Below are 15,655 nucleotides of genomic sequence, written 5' to 3'. Positions count from 1 at the left end.
ATAAAAGATCTCTTGTATAAAGTAGCGTCCAGGAAGAATACTGTCCTGGAGGAGTATTTGTCTGGAAACTTAACATCTCACACTCCTAAAGGCCTGGAAAACTAGCGTCCTCAAACGATTATGTCCTCCAAACGCGGCACTCTGGAGCAGTTACATCCCGGAACCTAACTACCAGACAGCCAGCGAGATGCCATCAAGTGGTGGCACAGATAGAGCTGGGTGACTCTAGTGCCTGGTTATACGAACATTCCTCACTTTCATCCCTATCCCCAGCAGGAGGATGGTGGACTGTAGATTAGCAACTTCAGCCTGTAGTCCACCGGGTTCACGTCTCAGATGAACCTGAGGCCACAACTACCACAGTTACTATTAAATGTTACATTTCAAGCTAATATAGTCCTGTCCTAGAAAAGTAGTGTGCTAAGATAGTGCTGTTCTAAAAAAAGTAGTGTGCTAAGATAGTGCTGTTCTAAAAAAGTAGTGTGCTAAGTTACTGCTGTGCTGGTAGAATGGTGTTCCTCTATAGTGCTGTGCTGAAAAAATAGTGTCCAAAGATAGTGCTGTCCTGGAAAAGTGTTTGTCCTAACATAGTACAGTCCTAAAAAAAGAAAAGTGTCCTAGATTGTCATGAAAAAGTACTACGGTATCTTAAAACTACTGTGTCCCAGAGAAATGGTATCTAGGGTGGGCAGTACGCAGGAAAAAAAATCTCAAACTTCCAGAAACCGTGTCCTGCGATAGTGAGCCATCCAAAGCAGTCACAAGAAAACTATTTATGGAAGTGCTGGATCATGGAAGAGAGGGATCATGGAAACTCAGCTACCATAGATCCAGGGAAAGGACTCTTGAGGCGGTCTGTATGAGGTGTGTGATGGCTCCCAGATGCTGAGAGAAGGTCACCCATCTAGCCTCCTGTTCCTCGGGGGTCAGGTCATCCAATCCCGTCAGGGCGTCAGTCAGGCCGGGGAAGGTACTGGCAGAGTACTGGTCATACATGCTTGGGGCCATCACCACGTGGCTGTCAAGAGGAAGAAGAAGAAGGATGTCAAAAGAAAGGAGTAGAGTGTCAGAAGAAAGAAGGAGGAGGAGGTCAAAAGTAAGAAGTAGAAGGGAAGAAGAAGGAGGACGTCAGAAGGAAGAATGAGGATGCCAAAAGGAACAAGAGGATGTCAGAAGGAAGAATGAGGATGCCAAAAGGAAGAAGAGGATGTCAGAAGAAAGTAGAAGGAAGATGTCAAACGGAAAAAAGTAGATGTCAAATGGAAAAAGGAGGTGGATGTCAAAAGGAAGAAGAAGGCGGACGTCAAGAAAAGAAAGAGGAGGATGTCAAAAGGAAAAAGAAGAAGGATGACTTCAAAAGAAATAAAAAGAAGGAGGATGTCAAAAGGTGGAAGGAGGAGGAAGATGTCAACAGGAAGAAGGTGGATGTCAAAAAAAAAAAGGAGGTCCTCAAAAAGGAAGAAGAAGGATGTCAAATGGAAGAAGGTGGATGTCAAAAGGAAGAAGAAGGTGGATGTCAAAAGGAAGAAGAAGAAGGAGGATGTCAAAAGGAAGAAGAAGGAGGAGGATGTCAAAAGGAAGAAGAAGAAGGAGGATGTCAAAAGGAAGAAGAAGGAGGAGGATGTCAAAAGGATGAAGAAGGAGGAGGATGTCAAAAGGAAGAAGAAGGAGGAGGATGTCAAAAGGAAGAAGAAGGAGGAGGATGTCAAAAGGATGAAGAAGGAGGAGGATGTCAAAAGGATGAAGAAGGAGGAGGATGTCAAAAGGAAGAAGGTGGATGTCAAAAGGAAGAAGAAGAAGGAGGATGTCAAGAAGAAGAAGGATGTCAACAGGAGAAAGAGGAGAATATCAAAAGAATGAAGAAGAAGGATGTCAAAAGGAAGAAGAAAGGGGATGTCAAAAGGAAAAAGGAGAATGATTTTTTTTTTTTTTTACGTGTCCGATTCTGGGCAAAGGCTTCACTCCCTATTCCCAAGTCCAAGTAGTCCTCCTTGGGGCCCAGTAGTCCTCCTACATCTCCACATGTCACCACTTCGGCGCTAACACCCACCGTCCATACTGAATAAATGCTAGGGCTGTCTCATAAAGGACTGGTGTACTGGTATTAGCGGGGGTATTTTTATGACATGTCGGAGAGTCTTCTGGTAGATCAGAAAAGTCTGTTTTTCATGAAATTCAAATCCTTAAAGTGTTCCCTGCCTCAGCCGGGATTCGAACCTGGGTCCATTAGGACTGCAGGCCGCCTCTCTACCGAGAGAGAGAGAGAGAGAGAGAGAGAGAGAGAGAGAGAGAGAGAAGGGGGGGTAGACTCACCAAACATCTGGTCGCCCAGGCAGGCCTCGTGTGTCTATGAAGGCTCTCTCTACCATCATCATCTGGTCGTTCACTCGCCGGGCTACTAGGGGTCTGAAGAAGTAACATTAGTAGTAGTAGTACTAGCAGTAATAGTTCTAGCAGTAGTAGTAGTAATAGTTCTAGCAGTAGTAGTAGTAGTAGTAATAGTAGTAGCTGCAGTAGTATTACTATTATATATACTCACCTGATGGTGTCTATGTTGGGCAGGTTGGCCGTGAAGTCTGCAGTGGTCTGGGAAAACTGATCAACTGCAGCTTGGAAATACTCTGGGATAGACAGACAGGTGGTTAATAGACAGGTATATGAACAGGTGGCTAAGGGATGGATATTCTAACAACCAACAAAGAATGTGATGTGGTGTATGGTTTTATGAAATGTGGCGTTACTGTGCATACCCATAGAGATATTCCTGGTGGCGATGAGGTCACCGTACTGGGCTATTAGGTCATCATAGGCCGCCGAGACGAAGTCGCCGTACTCCACCAGAGACAGGGGAAGGACCTGTGGGGGTGAGGCAGGGCAGAAGAAGATGACTTAAGACGAGCACCTATCGACTACACGAACGTCAGTATGGCTAATAACCAATGTTTTTTTTTTTTTTTTAGTCTTCGTCTTCCCTTAAATACGATACGCAACCATCCAGTTTACATCCTGGTCCCTAATTTTACTACTGGGTGAACAGGAACAGGGAAGAAGACAAAGATGACACAATATGATGGGGGTGACAGGGGAAGGGAGGGAGACATTGAGAGGGGAAGTGTCTGAAAGGAGAGGGGTGGGTCATGGAGAAAGGATGGGAGGGGAAGAGAAGGCCTGAGAGGGAAGGATGCTGGGAGTTCAGGGAAGGCGAAAGTCTGATGCGGTAAGGGGACATCAGAGAAGGGAGATGGGAAGGGTCGGAAGTGGTGAGGGAGAAGGGAGGGGTCGGAAGTGGTGAGGGAGATGGGAGGGGTCGTGAGTGGTGAGGGAGAAGGGAGGAGAAAGACGGAAGAAGGAAGGGAGAGAGAGGTCAAGTGGGCGAAATGAGAGGGTCAGAGATGAAAGGGGGATCAGGGAAGGAGGTTAGTTTATATTAATATGGATTTAATATGAATCCGCCTAATCCGATATGCCTGGATACACTGTCATTAAAAAGCTGGAAGTCATAGTCAATGGGAAAAAACTGTAAGGAAGAAAATTCCGGAGCTGACCAGTCTATGTACATGAAAGTAGGGATGTGTTATGAATAATTATGCAACTAAAATCCGATGCGTTATGCTGCTTAAGTTTAGTTCCGTGTATATATATATATATATATATATATATATATATATATATATATATATATATATATATATATATATATATATATATATATATATATATATATATAGATATATATATATATATATATATATATATATATATATATAGATATATATATATATATATTATATATATATATATATATATATAGATAGATAGATAGATAGATAGATATAGATAGATAGATATAGATATATATATAGATATAGATATTCTATCTATATACCTAGGCTGCTTCCCCCAAGGAAAGGGAGGTAGCCGAGACAGGACGACACACTCCCCATTTACTCATCCATTCAAACACAATCATTCGCATCTTAGCCCCAAGGGGAGAACGGACAGATCCTCACCGCACCACACCGCACAGGGTCAACTGGGCAATGCAATCAGTGACATCCGCAGCTGGGCCCGACAGCAGAGCTGGTTTACCCCTGCCACATCATAACAGACCCATCCCCTTACCCGCACCTGACCTGACTAGCTGATCAGATCAAATGCGGGAGAATATCCCCTCAGGGCTGCGTCATCACTTATTCATTCACAATTTCTCTCCATTTATTTCTGTCACGCACAGCCACTCTTCCTTGCTCAACAGACATCCCTCTCGTATCCAGTGCTCTCTTCACACTGTCCATCCATCCTATTCGTGGTCTTCCTCTCAGCCTTACACCTCTCACATCAGATCTAGTTATCTTTTTCACCAATCGCTCATTATCCATTCTCTCCATATGCCCAAACCATCGCAACACCCTCTGCTCAACTCTACCAGCCATCTCCCGAACAACTCCAGTTCTCCTTCGCACTTCATCATTTCGCACTCGATCCATACGCGTCACTCCACACATACACCTCAGACACCTCATCTCCATTACATTCAAACTTTTCCTCTCTGCTACACCCATATTCCATGTTTCAGCCCCATATAACGCAGTCGGTACCACAACACCCTCATACAACCTTCTCTTTACATCCATTCTAAGCGAACGACATCTAAACACTTTTTTCATTCCTCCCAGCACCTTTCCTACTTCATTTATTCTAAACTTCACTTCTGCATCTATTCTTCCATCCACAGCAACATGTGACCCTAGATATTTAAAACACTCTACCTCCTCAAGCAACTCGCCATTCATTGCTATATTCATCCCCCTACCATCTACCAAGCTCGTACACTTCATCACTTTACTCTTATTCTCATTTACTTTCAATTTCCTCCTTTCACACACCCTTCCAAACTCCTCTACCAACTGTCTCAATCTCTCCTCTGAATCAGCCACCAGTGCAGTATCATCTGCAAACAGCAGCTGCTTCAGATTCCACTCTCCACCATCAGCATTCACCAGACTCAGACCTCCACCTAAAACTCTTGCATTCACCTCCCTTACAACACCATCCATGTAAATATTAAACAACCAAGGCGACATCACACATCCATGTCGCAGCCCCACTCTCACAGGAAACCAATCACTCACAGCATTTCCCACTCTTACACACGCTCTACTATTATACGTAAAAACTTTTCACCCCTTTTAGTAACCTACCATCAAGTCCATACAATCTTAAAACAGTCCACAAAGCCTCCCTATCAATCTATCATACGCTTTCTCTAAATCCATGAATGCCCAAAACACATCCTTGCCTTTCGCTAAATACTTTTCACACACTTGTCTCACAGCAAACACCTGATCCACGCATCCCCTCCCCCTCCTAAAGCCACACTGCTCTTCGCCAATCACTCCCTCTGTACCCTCTCTAACTCTCATAATTAACACTACCATAAACCTTACCTACAACACTCAACAGACTTATACCCCTAAAGCTAGTACATTCATACTTATCACCCTTGCCTTTATACAACGGGACCACACAAGCACTTGCCCAGTCAATTGGCACCATACCTTTCACAAAGCACACGTTCAACAATCTTACTATATATATATATATATATATATATATATATATATATATATATAACTTCAGGTTTCAAGCCACAACCTGTTATATATATATATATATATATATATATATATATATATATATATATATATATATATATATATATAACTTCAGGTTTCAAGCCACAACCTGTTACACTATCATGCATAAAATGAATCAAACTTTTAAGACAAATTCCAAGGCAGTTGTTTTACAGTCGTGTTTTTGGCGTGCTATTCCACTCACCTTGGCATCGGCCAAGGCCACCGCCAGGACCGTCAACGTCTGTGCTATGGCCGCGTGGAAGTGGAAGCCGCGGTCCAACAGTTCATCCACCATGGCGAAGGTCTCGTACAGGGAGTGGTACAGGGGCTCGGCGTACATGTCCTGCATGGACAACATACTTCGTGCTACTTCATAATTATTATATTCACCTCAACAAAGACCACTTGTATTAGTCAGAAATACTTTCCCTAAGCCCTCTGCAGTAGCAACAAAAACAGCAACAACAACTGGTCATCACAGTGAACGAAAAGTTGTCTGTAGAGAAATTACCTGACTGATGGTGAATGGAATTAGACCAACCTGTATACCTTCATCAATATCACCATCATACCTGTTTTCCATGGAAACGTGAGTTTATATATATATATATATATATATTTATTTACACTATATATATATATATATATATATATATATATATATATATATATATATTTTTATGCGAGGAAGAAGGAACCAAAGGCCATGAGCCCGCAGTAACAGTTCCCTCCAAGAGAAAAACAAAATACAATAGAGAGCCAAATTCAAGATCCGATCATTTTGAGATGCCTGGACACACTGCGTTTGAAAGACTGGAGATCATAGGCAGGAGGAAATACAGACAGAGGGAGACAGTTCCAGAGCTGACCTGTTGCATGAATGAAAGACTGGGAGTAACGGTTAACTCTTGCATTAGAGAGTTGGACAGAAAAGGGATGAGAGTTTGCTGCCAGACGGGTGCTACGCGCCCGTCGTAGAGGTGGAAGGACGCAAGCAGACAGTTCAGAGAAGCAGTGACCGTATATATATATATATATATATATATATATATATATATATATATATATATATATATATATAAAGCACTGCACACCTGTACCCGTGACTGACGTGTCAGGTGAGGCCGCAACACTTCTCCAGGAACAGAATAATGGTGTTCTTCAACCCTATGGATCAGATTGACCTTCACCCGTCTCACAAGTTTGCAAGCCGGTCTTGTCAATATGATATACATACATACATACGTACTGTACATACTTACAGGACCGTGGGTGTATTGTATATCCAGTGATGGGACGCCCACTATATACATGAACGACGAGTAGTCACTACCCGATCCGAGGGCGTCCACACTGACAACACCAAATGGAAGACACGACAAAAAAAGAGTCACAGCAAAATAAAAATCATATGTAAGGATTATATAATCACTGAAAATAAATTAACAAATAGCCAGAATAAAATGAAATACGTCATCGGAGTGAAGTGACAAATCTGCCAATAGCTTCCTTGGTTGGTTAGGAGGAGGGAAGGGTGAATACAAGGTTTGGTCAAGAGGAAAGTGCGTGAAACAGAAAATAGTGTCAGAATATAGTTGCATGTTATGGATGGCCTTCCTTTCCCCTCACTTCCCCCATACCAATCCCTCCCACCCACCCCCCTCCAGTCACGGACCTGGGCCTGCCTGGGTGAGTGAGGTCGGGGTCCCTTAATAACCATGTATCGTACACGGTCAAACGGCCCGCTGCAACCTCATCAGGATCTGGGTTCGGGATCTGTTAACAGTGAGAAGAAAGACACAGCATCATCACCATCATCACCATAACCTTCATCATCAACATCATCACCATCATCACCGAAACCTTAACTCCTAACCATATATATAAACCAAAGATGCATTAGTCTACATACCTTAGCTGCTGCCTGGAAAAGCTCGTCGTACAAAAGGGGTGCCGACGCGGCATTGAGTGTGTAGTTACCTGGGGGAGGGAGAGCAAGATTATAGCTCAATGAAATCGCTTGAAAGGAACAACAATGAAATAATAACAGAAACATCCTCGTAATGAAAGGGCTTACTACAATAATGTAATCAGTTCAGTAAAGATACCGGGTGGATGGTTACCCTCGTCCTGGGAAGTACTACCTTGAGAGTGACATGGGGCCAAGGCCCAGTAGCTGGCATTGCACAACATTCCCAGGCGGGGAGTCAACCACATTTACCGAGTAGTTAAACTCCGGGCTGAGGCTACTAGCGATACGCATCTCATATACAGAACTCATCCTCTTGGGGGGCTCTTCCTACTTCTTTTTCCCTACACCTCGTCATGTGGAAGGACTCTGTTACATCCCTGGCGAGGCGCTGTCTGCCACAGGAATGCCGTGTTAGGTGGTCGGCGAATCTGCTCGGCCAGACAGACCGGGATGGAGCAACTACAACAACTCACTTCAGTACAATGACGATCCTTCTATTATATTCTTGCTGCGGTCAAAGAACTTTATTTAGGTTCAGTGGGATCACAGCAAATTAAAAAGGTTAATGGAGGCTGTTGCTGTTTCTTTATCACGAAAGACCTCCCCGAAAAGTGAAAATAACATCGTCTAACGGAAACAAGAACAGAATAAAACAAGACGACATCACAGCGAAACACTTAACTGATTATATAACTTATTCGAAGTTGCTCCTCTGTACTTGCTTGCGTAGGGTATTGTGGGAAAAAAAATTAGAAATATTTATTAGCTGTGATTATGGTGTGTGTGTGTGTGTGTGTGTGTGTGTGTATATGAGAGAGAGAGAGAGAGAGAGAGAGAGAGAGAGAGAGAGAGAGAGAGAGAACCCAAAACCCCGTCACTCACCCTCAACAGCCATATCTACGTTAAGGTACGCTACAGCGCGGTCCGAAAGCTGCTTCCCGAACTGTTCCACCCATTCCGTAGACCCAACCAACCCATACTCCTCCGCCGCCCATGAGACCAACACGATTGACCTGCGGGGAGTCCATCCTGGCAGGAAAGAAGAGAGAAGTGAAGAGGTGAGGAGGTGGAAGATTAGAAGAAGGAGAAGAGAAGAGGTGAAAGACGAACACTCTCAGGCTCCTAAGACTCAGTCTATTGTTATTCTTCCTCTGCCCACGGAATCATCATGATTGACCACTAGGGCGTCCATCCTGGGAGAAAAGGAAAGAAGAAGGTTGTGGATGATTAAAGTTTGCTTAGAATATAATACTTTTACTTTAATTTGCCAGAGTTTCGTCCTTTTGCAGCTTACTTCTCATAGTTCAGTGACAAGTTAAGATAGTACTACTGCCCTATATCCATTCCATGGCACTTCTTCGTGACTGTCACCCTATATTAGCGTTGATGTATTGTTACAGAACAGCACTGAAGAGGGAGACATGATAACTTCACATCTACTTAAAATGAACAGCGTAGTGAGAGTTAATATCTAATCATCCCATATTTTTTCGGTGCCCAGGTAAACAGCACGAGTTGGGTGGAACACAGTGGGGTAAGAGTGGGGATGGGTGGGATGCAGCAGGATAAAGGTGGGGTTGGGTGGGGTGCAGTGGGGTAAGAGAGCTGCTGAGTGGGGTACAGTAGGGTAAAAGAGGTGTTGGGTGGGGTGCATTGGGTACTGACGGAGTTGGATGGTGTGCAGGGGGAACAGGGCAGGGCTAGGTCCTCTTTCTCCTGTCCCTCCTGCAAAAAGGAGATCTAAGTACGAGAGGAAAATTACCTAAGATTATAACTGTTTTCTGCAGGAGGATCAAGAAAACACGGGTGCACAAGCCTCCTGTGTCTCTAGTTGTAATGGGGTGCATAAAAGCCCGCGTTGCCTAGTGGCAACGTGGGGATCCTTTCCTTGGCTCAGTGGTAACGTGTGCGCGTATGAAAAGCAGGGGATCGAGATCGAATCTCGGCCAGTACAGTGAATAATTTGTTAAGTTTCATTTCACTTATTACATTGGTGGCAGAGGTAGGATGTGGGGCAGGGTTTGGTTGGCAATTTGATGTTATTCCTTGGTTAGCTGACAGCGTACCTGTCCTTACATCCCAGGGATGGCTATTCGGTGTGGTCTGCAGCCTCCCCGGGGTGGCCTCTGGTGCTATGCTACCTTGTGTATTCGAGACGGACCAAATTAATCACCAAGGGGAGAAAAGAGGGATGTAATGGGGTGTATAAAAGCCCGCGATGCCTAGTGGCAAAGCAGCAGGGATCCTGTCTTTGGCTCAGAGGTAACGTGCGCGCGTATGAAGGGAGGAGGCTCGAAATCGAATCTCGGCCAGTACAGTGATTAATTTATTAAGTTTCATTTCAGCTGTTACATAGTTCTTCCTACAGAAACAAATCTACGTTACGACAGGGCAACGATTGCAAATATGCTTGAGTATCCTGCGCCAGTACTCACCCGTCTCGTTCCTAAGCGCTGCCAGTACGCGGGACATCTCCAACATGGCGGCAGTACCCGAGGATGGGTCTACCCCACCAAACACCCAGGCGTCTCGGTGATTGCCTACAACCACGTAACGATCTGCAGCGACAACCAGAGGGAGAGAGAAAAAAAAAGGAGGGTTACATTTATGCCTGTCTAATGCACGAGGATGATTAAGCTTCATACGACGGCCGGCTGTTTATATGACGGTACTTGCTACGTTGAAACTTCCCGTAGTTTAGTATTTAGGAACAGTTATATGGACAGGTCAGTATCCAAACTCTTGCACCAAGCGAAGAATGACACAGATACTTCTACCATTGTTACTTATACCATCTGTGTTTTCTTCATACAACACATACTCAATGTAATGCAAAAGGTCAAAAAACTAAAAGGAAAATATGGTATATGTCGCTTCCCGTTTCTTCTAACATGAAATCAAAGGCTAACGACAGTAAGCACGAAAGTAAAATAAAACAGAATGAAAGTGAAGACCCAATTTCTAAACACACACACACACACACACACACACACAGTGCTGATGGTGACAGAGACTGGGAAGATAAAAGAGTCATTTTGCTTCGTCTTGGAATATTTGGTTTGATACTGTATACATATATTCATAAACTCATCGTGAAGGTGTCGACTGGGTGAATATTGATATTCATATTATTTCACATGGAACTGTGCCTGTGGAAAGTTTATTGGAGAAGATAAAACCCACTGGTGGCCATGGTCATTTAAAACGGACGGAATGAGGCATTTTTTTAAGTTAATAAAGAGAGGTACCCCAGAGTATGGACCCATGAGCTTCGCGAATATGAGCCGATATGCGGAGGGAGTTACAATAAGTACCACTCCAGCAAAATTCAATAAATAGAAACGCTTGACACTTAAGGGTTAATACTGCCTGCATCGCTGTTTGTGATCCTGTTAAACTCGTAAAGTGGTAATGATGAATTTGTGCGGCTTCTGGCCCAGGCAGGCGTTACGGGAGGCAAAGGACGTGCTGGGGTTAAGTTTGGCTAAGTTAGATTAAACGATATTAGGTCAGATCAGACTAGGAGAGTAAATTAGGTTAGTATGACCAGGTTGGAGTAGATTACGTGAGGTGAGGTTAGGATCAGATTGGGTTAGGATCAGATTAGCAATAAGGAAGCTAACCTGGCTCCTCGCTTCCCTCCATGACCGCCACCACATTATATATAGTGGCAGGCGTGTTGGAGGTGTGCACGTCCATCCTTAGCTTCCACCCTGCCTCTTGCAGCCCAGGACCCAGGCGGTAGGTCAGGTTCAGGCCTCCTTGCCACTCCTCAGGCACCTCAGCTCCTCCCATACGCCTGTAGAGACACCAAGTAAATGCTACGTATGCTAGAGCCCACAGTCCCACACCTGTAGCAAGCTATAGCTATTTTACCTTAACTTGGCCCAGATTTTTTGTCCTCTTGCCTCTGTTTCCACGTAGCTCAGTGACAGAATAAGACAATGCTGTGGCTCTACATCCTTCCACAGCACTTCTTCGCGGTTTGCATCATATTCTATCCTTAGTCTCTTGTTACAACTCGGTATTCAAGATAGAGAGATGACTATTTTGGGCCAAGTTATAGTAAAACGGGTATAGCATCATTCCTTACTGATGTACTATGTTTATTATGCCCTATGTAACAATTAAATATTCTGTACAAGCACCAGTACTAACCCCAGTATTTCAGCAGCATCCTCGTAACTGATGGGCTGTACCGGTATCCCAGGTAGGAGAGCTTCCGACTCTGGTTGGCGGTATGCACTTTCTGAATACGGGCAGAACCGATCAGACAAAATACAGAAACAAAAGGCAGACAAAATAAGAAACTATATGTAACCGTCTTTTTAAACTCACCTGAGCTTAAGGTGTTTCAGACTAATCGTTTGCACTTTCACCTTGACCTATACATCTGTCATACAATTAACACTCAGATTACAATATTAAAATGAAAAACTACACCTAACTCTTATTTGCTTCTCGTATATATCAGTTAGGGTCCTACTCTGACAAAGCATGAGTGCCCAAATCGATTACACTTGGGAAAGCTGCTGCCACAGAACTCACCAATGGCAGGGTAGAAAGGTGTGAGTGGGTCGCCGTTGTAGAGGTACACTGTGCCCTCCTGAACCCCTGAGGGCGGCAGGTATATAGTATCAGGGTACACAGCGTCCTGTCCTAGAGGGGCGTACTGCTGGGGGTCAGAGTACAGCAGCACACCTACAGCACCGCGACTCTCTGCGTTGTCTGCCTGTCACCCAAGCACAGTGGCAGGATACATATCAGTGGAGAGGGACACCTTCATGTGGTGGCACTGATACAAATAACAGCCTCAACTACCTGGTTACACAAACGTCTCTCATTTATTTATCTGTCCTCGGAGAGGAGGAGGATGGACATACCTGCGGTTCACTGGATTGACATCAGCAGAACTTGAGGCTACTGCTACTGCCTCTACTACCACTACTGCTACTACTACTAATCATTATCATCATCATCATCATCACCATCATCATCACATCATCATCATCATCATCATCATCATCATCATCATCATCATAATAATAATAATACACGTCACTGTTTTGCATTTCATCCAAAGACGTAGCTCTGTTTCTTCAATTTCTCACATTTCGAACAGGCTACACTCAGTTTTATTGATTATATGATGAAACATTATGCGTTCTTATTGCACTTTAAAAATATCCATTCAGTACGTTGACGTCCTTCAGCAGTGTGGAGTATTATATGTGATACTGTTCCACTTTCTTTAAAACAAAACAAAAAATCTCAGAACAAAAAACATTATAGAACAAAAAATGTATGAGGTTAAGCTTTCCACCTAACAATTTTGAGTCGAGAAAAATGTTGAGGTGTCGTCTTACTTTCCATGCAGCCTTTATATACCATAATTTTAACCCTAGCTGACTGAAATCTGCAGGGAAACAAACTACAACAAACAACCGACAACATCCAGCTTATCACAGTAGTTTTGAAAATAATGATAATTACACTGCATTTCACCCCAGCCCACACACACTCATGACAGCTGCACTCACGCTACAGACAACTCACTACGCCCTCCACAACACGCAGCACAACACATTTCACAACTCAAAGCCACAGACAAAAAACAATTCACAAGATACCTTCCGCAACAATCACAATAATCCACAACCTTCAGGTCATCATAACATTCGACATAATTCACTTCTCTCGACACACAAACCGCAATATACCTTCCACAATATTCAAGACAGCTCACAACTCACAACCCACAGCCTCCTACTAACTCACCAACTTGCCCCTCATCCAAACACAAACACATACAAGACAACTTTAAACAGACAATTCACAGTAAACACACATATCACCGTATCCCCTTATCAACCCTCAACACAAGCCACAACACACAGGCACCCAACCCACAGACAACGCTCAACAGACAATACTCAACAGATAACAGGCAACAGAAAACTCACAGCGCAACAGAAATCTCACCAAATGTCCTTCACAGTACAAACAACCCATAAGATATAATTGAAAACTCACCAATTTCCCAGTAAGATAGAGCCTTACCTTAAAATAAACAGACTGTCGGACGTCTCAACACATGTACAGCAGTTAAAAAATTCACAGTATGTTTTCCACAGAACTCCGCTTCATCCACACACACACACACACACACACACACACACACACTTAAAACTCACCACATTAATCTTTAGCTAAAGACAGCAATGATCATTCTGCTCTCCCCCTCAACGCAGAAACACGACTCACAGACAGATTCGCAGAAGACACAGACAACAGAAAGCTCACAATTCTCCCTCCAAAACATATAATAATAATAATAACAGTAACTAGCCTTCTACAACTTACTATATTTCCTCTGAAGATCTCGCCATACCGAGCAATGACCAGCTTACCCTCCACATCCACACCCAGTTCCTCAAGTTTGGCATAATCCTCCGGACGACCGAAGTGAACGTATACCACATCACCCTGAGGAATAGTGGAGTCTGTGAGGGTGAGGATGATGTGAGGAGTGAGATGGAAAGAGTGAAGGAGTGGGAGTGAAGTGGAAGGGAATGGTGAGAGACTAAGATGAGGAAATTTAAAAAGTGAGAGGAAGTGAAGAAGCGCGTATGAAATTTGAGAGCTGATGTAGGATAGGGGTGAGGGAGAGAAATGAAAGTTGATGGGTGAGGGAGGAATATGGAGTGACTGAATGAAGGGGATGTGAGGAGTGAGGAAGTAGGATAAAGGAAAGGTGTGGGAAGATTAACGTTTGGAGGAAGGGGAAAGAGGATAGAGAGTAAAGGGGAGGAAGTGAGTGAATGAGGTGTACACTAAATGGGAAGGAAGGAGGGTGAAGAGGTGAGGAAGTTAAGGTGAAGGAGTGAGATAGGAAGGGTGAGGGAGTGAGGTACAAGAGGTGTGTTGGAAAGAATGGAGGGGAGAGGCGAGATCAGAGTAGGGGAGATGAGGGAGAGAAAGCAAGGTGAAAAGTACTGCAGACCGTACAAGAACTCTTGGGGGGGGGAAGGGAAGTTAAGGCTGTCTGTGTCCTTTGAATATTGTGGTCATTTATCAACACACTGCTGTCAACGCTTCCAGTAGCTCACCTCCACTAATCCCGGGGCGGAGTAGCCGTTGAAATTGGGTAGGACTTCTGATGAGGACTCCTCTGGGGCGTAAAGGGGATCCTGCCAGCCATGAGACACCCACACCTCAGCACCACCATCGTCCAACACGCTCACCTGTGGAATGGGGCAGGTAATGTAGTGGCAAGTGGTAGTGAGTAATAGTGTCTGTGGTGCTAGCTGGAAATTCCTGCTTATCTTTGAGATGCATTAGCGACTCAGAAACATTTTGTAAACTAAAGTAGCTCTATAATGGGAAAAAAGGCGAGAGAGGCTGAAATATGCACAAAGTAGACATTTAATTAAAGTAAGAAATGCTCTGATCATCTACTACTCACCAAGTTAGGTGTCTCATTCTTAGGGTACGATAGTAGGACCTGATATGGTACGAGATGGACCTGATCCCACCCTTGTTCCTGCCAAGTGTCCGCCACCCACTGGGCCGTCTCATGCTGTCGTGCTGTACCCGCTAAGTGAGGGGTTTGGGTCAGCTGTCTGGATTTGGGAGAGAATATAAGGATGGATGAATGGATAGAGTGACAGATGGATAGATAGATAGATAGATAGACTGATTGACTGATTGATAGATAGATAGATAGGGAGGGGGATGAGGAGATGGATGAGATACAGAGAGAAACAGGAACACGGAGGAAAGTGGAAGAAGAGATAAAAGAAGAGGGAGATGGCTTGGAAGGCAGGAAAGAAGGGGGCAGGAGGCAGGAAATGCAGGAGAGAGAGAAGAATGGGAAAACCAAGGAAAGAGAAAGAGGAAAGTTGGAAAGACTAAGAACGGGGGCGACAGAGGGAGGGAAGAAAGAGAAGATCCAAGAGAGAAAATAACTAAACTAAGGAGAGAAAGAAGGAAGGAAAGAGGGAGAGACATGATAGGGAACGAGATGAAGACTTCGTTGCTTGGT

At 44.0% G+C, this 15,655-nt stretch overlaps 2 protein-coding genes across 2 annotated transcripts in view; both read right to left on the bottom strand.

The window, feature by feature from the left end:
- Window positions 1-393: 393 nt before the first annotated feature.
- LOC145397872 (glutamate carboxypeptidase 2-like) overlaps window positions 394-15,655 on the bottom strand; it is a 41,221-nt gene continuing 25,959 nt past the window's right edge. The window contains exons 12-17 of the mRNA XM_080270906.1: window positions 6,902-6,992; window positions 5,842-5,982; window positions 2,751-2,856; window positions 2,540-2,621; window positions 2,314-2,406; window positions 394-1,018 (exon numbers count right to left, since the gene is read on the bottom strand). Coding sequence (XP_080127032.1) covers window positions 820-1,018; window positions 2,314-2,406; window positions 2,540-2,621; window positions 2,751-2,856; window positions 5,842-5,982; window positions 6,902-6,992 — 712 coding nt within the window. The 3' untranslated portion in view covers window positions 394-819. The remainder of the gene's footprint in view (window positions 1,019-2,313; window positions 2,407-2,539; window positions 2,622-2,750; window positions 2,857-5,841; window positions 5,983-6,901; window positions 6,993-15,655) is intronic.
- LOC145397774 (glutamate carboxypeptidase 2-like) overlaps window positions 7,373-15,655 on the bottom strand; it is a 19,663-nt gene continuing 11,380 nt past the window's right edge. Inside the window, exons 5-14 of the mRNA XM_080270797.1 lie at window positions 15,077-15,229; window positions 14,721-14,855; window positions 13,971-14,097; window positions 12,160-12,339; window positions 11,770-11,860; window positions 11,235-11,410; window positions 10,047-10,169; window positions 8,494-8,640; window positions 7,552-7,619; window positions 7,373-7,384 (exon numbers count right to left, since the gene is read on the bottom strand). Coding sequence (XP_080126923.1) covers window positions 7,373-7,384; window positions 7,552-7,619; window positions 8,494-8,640; window positions 10,047-10,169; window positions 11,235-11,410; window positions 11,770-11,860; window positions 12,160-12,339; window positions 13,971-14,097; window positions 14,721-14,855; window positions 15,077-15,229 — 1,212 coding nt within the window. The remainder of the gene's footprint in view (window positions 7,385-7,551; window positions 7,620-8,493; window positions 8,641-10,046; window positions 10,170-11,234; window positions 11,411-11,769; window positions 11,861-12,159; window positions 12,340-13,970; window positions 14,098-14,720; window positions 14,856-15,076; window positions 15,230-15,655) is intronic.

Source organism: Coenobita brevimanus, chromosome 43 (genome assembly GCF_032717465.1).
Source record: "Coenobita brevimanus isolate Jiangsu-jjx chromosome 43, ASM3271746v2, whole genome shotgun sequence".
NCBI classification, from domain to species: Eukaryota; Metazoa; Arthropoda; class Malacostraca; order Decapoda; family Coenobitidae; genus Coenobita; species Coenobita brevimanus.
Note: the sequence above shows the minus strand (reverse complement) of the source record. Positions and strands in the feature narration are given on the sequence as shown.